At 28.3% G+C, this 7,617-nt stretch overlaps 1 protein-coding gene across 1 annotated transcript; it reads left to right on the top strand.

Annotated features, from left to right (window-relative positions):
* Positions 1 to 4,092: 4,092 nt before the first annotated feature.
* On the top strand, positions 4,093 to 6,464 carry LOC106771793 (cytokinin hydroxylase-like). Its single transcript, XM_014657779.2, has 4 exons — positions 4,093 to 4,390; positions 4,479 to 4,708; positions 4,979 to 5,593; positions 5,985 to 6,464. Exons 1-4 carry the CDS (start codon positions 4,108 to 4,110, stop codon positions 6,408 to 6,410), a joined length of 1,554 nt encoding a protein of 517 aa, XP_014513265.1. The 5' UTR covers positions 4,093 to 4,107; the 3' UTR covers positions 6,411 to 6,464.
* The last annotated feature ends 1,153 nt before the right edge of the window (positions 6,465 to 7,617 follow it).

Genomic DNA, 7,617 nt, shown 5'->3' with positions numbered 1-7,617 from the left:
ACGACAAGCTTCTATTTGATTTAATTTTATAAAAATAAAGACTCAATTAAGATTCTGGAAGAAAATACAGACCTATCTAAAATTTTTATTAAGAACAAAAAAATATCTTGTAAATAGATGATCATATAAAATCTTCAAATTTATGAATAGTAATTTTTTTAAAACCTATTTTTTTAAATTAGTGGGTGGTTAAAAACCTAATTGTATAGATGATTACAGAAGAACAATAATTTTTAGTGTCATCCATCCTATTTAGATTCTGATATGAAAGTATTACTAAAAATGGTAATACTCTCTACTGGTTTTTGAATTAATTTAATTTTTTAATATGCATGGCGCACTTCTTTCAACAAAATAGAAAGTGATGGGAACTAATTAACAAAAATTTCTCTCTAGTTAAAAAATATAAATCAAAGTCTGCTAAAATGGAAAAAAACCAACCAAATTAACTGTAGTTTTGGCAGCAAGTTTTTAGAAAACTATATACGCACACGTTTTAGTCGCGGTTTCACCTTTCTTACTGTTTAATCAAATATTGATTCATAAATAGACTTTTTTTTTTATCATTGGATTATTGGTGTGAAATATCTATTATTTTTTCAGTATAATTAATGTTTCTAAAAATTTGACGGATTATCTGTTAAAATTTTCTTCCGTATATTTTTCCATTCACAAAATTTGAATTTAAAACTTTATTTGAAACTTAAATTAAATTTCACTTAAATGTTGGAATTCATAAATCATAGACACCCTTATATTTAATATTAAATTATTATATTTTCATTATGATTGGTTTTAATTTTGGTGATTTGTGTTTGATGTTTTTCAGTAAAAAAATTAAATTAGAGTTAGTGTATGAAGAAAAATAATTAGCTTGATGAAGAACGAAAATGTTATGATTTTGAATGTGAATTTACTTTATTGGAAGTAAGAATGAGTCTTAAGACTCGTATATAAGAAAGAAAGTTTACATATTTTTTATTTTAAATTTTGAAATTGAAAGTAATGCTTTAACTTTCTTATACTATGATTATTGGTATCAGATTTTCGAATAATTGCTCCTAAGAAAACTCGGCAAAAAGTTTATTGTAGCACGTAAGTTTTTGCTTCAACAAATTTATGGGTTGCCAAATATAGAAGTGTTCTCTAAATGATAACACAACAAAGTAAAGGAACTTAATTATTATCAGCTAAATTAGTTTATGTCTTATTTGGAAAATAGAAAATACAAATTGATTTATGTTTTGAAATATACCAATTAGAAAATCGAAAAATAATATTAAAAGAATATATATGTTATTTGTCTGAGATATATATATATATATATATATATATATATATATAAGCGTGTGAGAAGAAGAAGAATCACGTTTGTAATGTTTTGTAAAAGATGAAATTAAAACGTTTCCACTCCACTCCGGTAAAATAGGTGATTTGGCCGACCACATTATGACCTTATATAAGTTACTATTCTACTCAAACATTCAATTTTATTTATCAATTATTTCCTATGTCTCATATAATTTACTTATATATATATATATATATATATTTTATCCACATGTCAGGAAAACTTAAAAGATAGTTTAACGTTGTTTCTATTGTAACCTTAACCTTAAAGAACCAAAACAGTAATTTCATAATACAACTTCCATATTTTTGTACAATAATATAACTAACTTGTTTATTTTTTTCATACATATAATTAATTTTATACATAAAGTGTATGACGGTGATGCACCGCCCATACTTCATACCTCATCCAATTTTTCTATATTATTCTTTTCTTTTTCTTCTCAACTTCCGTACAAAAACATACCGCGTATATGTACACTTTCTTTTCCATTTTGAGGCAACTTTTTTATTAAAGTAATATAAGTTCTGAAACTATACATCTTAAAGGTAAAAAAAAAAAAAAGAATACTTTATCACCAATAACATGCATATTATGTACTTTTATTATTAAATACTTTTTAAATATTATTTTTTTGAATATTGTCTGAATCTTCTGAAATATAATAATTTCTCATATGATATACTAAGACTACATCAGTAGTTTTGTTGAACACGCGGAGATAAAGACACGAGGAAAAGAAGAGACACTCTGATTAGTTCAAATAAAACTAATACAATATAATAGATTAGTTCAAATAAAACTAATACGATATAATAATATAAGTAGTTAAAATTTTGAGTAATAATAATGATTAATTTAGAATATAATTTATAAATTAATTATAAACTATTTTAGGTAATTATATCTTTTAGTTTATAAAATATGCTTTTTAAATTCAGTTTTAGTTTTTATTAATTTTACTCAATTAATTTATTTCTATTAATATTTTTTAAATAGTTAATAATAAGTACATTTCATTTTGTAATCGTTTTTCTATTTTTTTATCTTTTAAAATTATTTTTCTATTTATTTATCTTTTAAAATTATTTTAATTTTTTGATTTAAAAATAATTTTTTGATTTTACGTGTGTTAGTACCATATGCCATATCTCATATTTAATTCAATTTCTATATTTATTATTTTATTTATTTTTTTTTTTAAATTGAGTAATTTCTTTTTTCAAATTAAAACCAAATTTAATTTAATTTATTTTTTATGTAAATTTTATATTGACGTTTTTATTAAAATTAACATTTTTATTAGTATATTCCAAAATATAGTTAGAATTAATTTAAAATATGATAAAAATAAACTAAAATATTAGAAAATTTAAAATGAAAAAAATAATGGAGTGATAATATAATTAAATTTAAAATAACAAATCACGGTTAAACTTTTTTTAATATACACATTCAAATTTAAGAAATAGAACAAATTGAACTTAAAAATAAAAATAAAAACTGTAACAAGTGAAACACAATGCTTCATTTTTTTTCTTCCAAACTTCACACATAAGTTGGATGAACATTTAAAAATAAAAGATAAATTTAATGTTGTCACTTGATTTTAAATATTTATTAAATTATTTTTAAATCAGTTCTAACTATATTCTTATAATATAATTACAAGAATTAATTTAAAAATAATTCCATAAATATTAGTTAGTAAAAATGTAAATTTTAACAAAAATATCAATATGACATTTATATAAAAATTAAATTTGATATTAATTTAAAAAAGAGTAAAATGGTTTCATTTAAAAAAAATAAGTTATATTAAATAAAAATAACAAAGAAACATAATTGAATATAAAATATGACACATGATAGTCACGTCGTAAATAATTTTTTTTAAAATGATAAAAACATATAAAAAGTTATAAAAATAATAAAAAAACAGGAATTTTTTAAAGTGACATATATTATTCCCACAATGTTAACCATTCAAACCACCTTATAAAAAATTACTTAATTGAACAACATTAAAAAAAAAATTAAGACTCGATTAAAAAAAGAATCAAGAACATATTAAAAAACTGAACAAAACAGATACCAAAGCAATGTTTAAGGTTTGATTTTACATGCATTACACGTTTTTTTTTTCTTTTTTTTATATCATATAAACTTATTATATTTATTTTCCCTCCTAGTGCATATTAGGTGTTGGTAAACCTTTTTGGTTGTGAATATTTTTTTAAAAGAATAGCGTGTTATGAAATGCTGTAATGAAAAGTGTTCACAAATTATTACTGTTCAACGGACTGGTATGAAAATTATTATATTGATGATAAAATAAAGACTCAAAAGGATAATTGGAAGGATTGATGAGCTAACATATTTGATGTTTGAAGAAGAAAAAGAAAAAGAGTTTTTATCTGAATTCCAATGTGGTCCAGTCTTAGAGGTCCAGCCGAAAAATGTTCAAAAACAAAAAATGCGTTTGACACGAAAACGAAAGTTGGACCGAAACTGAAACAAAATATTCAAATATAATGAAAAGGTCAAAATGTTCAAAGTATCTCAAAGGATAGTAATCACAAATGTCCTACTCTACTCGTTTAAGAAGTCAATCCACGAATTCTACTACTCAATGAGCCTCCTATAAATACCAACAACACAACCAAACACTACATTGAACCATACACAGAAATAAGAGATATATTGCTACAAAGCTTAATTAATACATACAAGAGAGAGAAAGATAGGAAGAGATGGAGTCTCTAGGGCTAGTTGGGGTTCTTGTTGCCTTCTCAGCTGCACTTTGCCTCTTTTTGCTCTTCATACTAACTTTTTCTTGGTGGGTTTTCCCTAACCAAACACTTAAGAAGCTTAAGAAATGTGGGTTCGGAGGTCCAATCCCAAGTTTTCCTCTTGGAAACATTAAAGAGATGAAAACAAAGAATAACATTCAATCTTCAGTTGCATCCTCAAATCTCACTCATGATATACACTCTAACGTTTTTCCCTACTTTTCTAGCTGGCAGAAATCACATGGTAAGCCTACTCTGTCATATATCATTGCAATTTTATTTTTTTTCTTTTGTTTTCCCGCAAACACCACTCATAGGTTTTGTTTGTGTAGGTAAAGTTTTTGTGTACTGGTTGGGCACGGAGCCATTCCTGTACGTTGCAGAGCCAGAGTTCTTGAAGAAAATGTCGACAGTGGTGGTGGCCAAGCGATGGGGAAAACCAAGTGTTTTTAGAACTGACAGAGACCCCATGTTTGGGAGTGGTTTGGTCATGGTTGAGGGCAACGAATGGGTTCGTCACAGGCACATTGTTGCCCCTGCCTTCAATCCCATTAACTTGAAGGTACCGTAAAATTTTTCAGGACTACTCATCCAATTCTACACAATTAATCTTCAGTTTTTGCTCTTTTGATAGATACACTTAATATGTTTTTCACGTTTCAAACATAAAATATAACCATGTAAGGATACATTATCATGCAGGAAATTACTCCGAAATCAATGACTATTGTTCAATCAATAATATTATTCTATTGTTCCTTTGAGTCAAACGCTTGATGTCTGCTTTGGCCAAAAGCATATATTCTGACTAGTTGTTGCATTTTATCCACAGGACATGGCGAACATGATGGTTGATTCCACGAATCAAATGATAGACAGATGGTTTACCCGAATAAACTCCGGGAACCCCGAAATCGACGTGGAGAGAGAGATTATAGCAACGGCTGGAGAGATCATAGCAAGAACAAGTTTTGGCATGAAAGATGACAATGCAAGAGATGTTTTCGACAAATTAAGAGCCTTGCAAATGACCCTTTTTAAGACCAATCGATACGTAGGTGTTCCCTTTGGGAAGTATTTCAACGTAAAGAAAACATTAGAGGCGAAGAAACTCGGGAAAGAAATCGACGAACTCTTGTTGTCGATCATAGAATCTCGGAAGAAGTCGGGGAGGAAAAATGGTCAGCAAGATCTGTTAGGTCTGTTGCTGCAAGAAAATCACGAGGTTGACGGAAGGTCGGGTAAGACGTTAACATCGCGAGAAGTTGTTGACGAATGCAAGACCTTCTTCTTCGGTGGGCATGAAACCACAGCACTTGCCATCACGTGGACCTTGCTGCTTCTAGCCATGCACCCAGATTGGCAAACCCAGTTGAGAGATGAGATACGAGAAGTGGTGGGAAACACCGAAGAACTTGATATTTCTATGCTCGCCGGTTTAAAGAAGGTAAATTAATTGCTGACATACATATATAAAAAATAAATAAAATAGTTTCCATTTATTATTTATTGTTTGAATAATTGGGATGCAGGTATCATGTGGGTCATAATCGCACTATTAACTCGTGAGAATTTAGATGCCACAAAACACACACAACAAAGTGTCACTTTCTTTATAACTTTATTTAGTTCATAGAGTGAAGCGGAAGCCTTTCCAATTCTGACGTGGTTTTTTGTCTTTATAATTGGCATTTGATTACAAGATTGACTTTACATATACGTAGGGTCTGTTTCCTTTTGATATTTAATATATAAAGGAAGTAATTAAATTGAGCACGTGGTGATTAGAAAATGAAGAGAATATGTATGTTGACGCAATTGAAAAATGTTGCATGCAGATGAAATGGGTTATGAATGAAGTTCTAAGACTGTACCCACCAGCACCAAATGTGCAGAGGCAAGCAAGAGAAGACATAAAAGTGGATGATGTAACGGTGGCTGATGGAACGAACATGTGGATAGATGTGGTGGCGATGCACCATGATCCTGAACTGTGGGGAAATGATGCGAATGAGTTCAGACCAGAGAGGTTCATGAATGATGTGAATGGTGGATGCAAGCACAAGATGGGTTATTTGCCTTTTGGTTTTGGAGGGAGAATGTGTGTTGGTAGAAATCTTACCTTTATGGAGTACAAGATCGTTTTAACCCTTCTTCTCTCTAGGTTTAGTTTCCAGATTTCACCTTCTTACCATCACTCACCATCTATTATGCTCTCCCTAAGGCCTACCTATGGTCTTCCACTCATTCTTCATCCACTTTAAATATTTCAACTCTTTTTTACAACGACAATGATATTTTGACAACCTTTTTTAACAACTTTTTTACAATAGGACATGTGTCATCATCTTATTGGTCTGTTTGAATTTATGTTTAAAAAAATATTTGAAACAGATCAATTATAGACTGTCACGTATGCGTTGTCAAAAAGTTGTAAAAAAAAAGTTCTTAAAGACACTTTTTCCTTTTTACAATTCCCTCACCACCGCCCACCTTTGCTTCCTCCTCATCCATCCAAATTTATTCACAATTTTCATTTTACAACCTCAAATATCTCTCATAACATCTCTATACTGTTGCTCCTGTTCTGTACTCCTGTTTTCTCTATCAGTATATATATTTGTATGCATGGAATCTAGCTCATTATAGATATAAATCCCTACATTTATCAAGCACGTGCTCAAACTTGTTTTTAAATTCTCCCACTCATTGTAAGCACTTCCGATGTAACATGAATGTTTTCAACAACAGTCAAATTAGTATTAGTGGGAGAATTCAACTTCTCATATCTTTTACTCTTATTTCTAACTTATTCATTACATTTACTTTGTAGATGATGAGTTTCTCTCTCTCTCACTTTCCAAGTTTACCAACAAACCAAACTTTATAACCTTTTATAAATCCGTGATGTATGATAAATCATCTGTTTTTAATATTAATTTATATATTGATGATAAATTAATGTAAATTATGAAAAGCTTAAGTATACTTTTATATATCTCACACGACAAAAACTATAATGAATAGTTACATTTTTTTTTTCCCTCATAAATCTCATATAAGAATTTCTGGTGGTACGGATGATGTTTCACTTTCAAGCTAATGATTGGAGTAATAGTACTCAATTGAACTGGTGGATTCAGTTCTATACTAATAATCATGTTCACCATAAAATAAAATTCATATTTTGATCATCATCCGTGTAGCATTTGCGACTTGTCTTACAAAAGTGAATATTTGCATTATAGTTTGTAAAATAATTTTAAAATGTGCATATAAAAATTAATGTATAAAAAATTTAACCTTAAAATAATTTTAAAACTATTAAGTTAAAAAAATAATGAGGAATTTTTTAGTAATTTCATCATTTCCCGTCCGTCACTTTCTATATTATAGTTGATACTAAATGTCAAACTTTTACGCTTGCGACATCAAAAGTTATATAAAGTATAAAATTAATCAAATAAACTA

Source organism: Vigna radiata, chromosome 8 (genome assembly GCF_000741045.1).
Source record: "Vigna radiata var. radiata cultivar VC1973A chromosome 8, Vradiata_ver6, whole genome shotgun sequence".
In the NCBI taxonomy this organism is placed as follows: Eukaryota; Viridiplantae; Streptophyta; class Magnoliopsida; order Fabales; family Fabaceae; genus Vigna; species Vigna radiata.
Note: the sequence above shows the minus strand (reverse complement) of the source record. Positions and strands in the feature narration are given on the sequence as shown.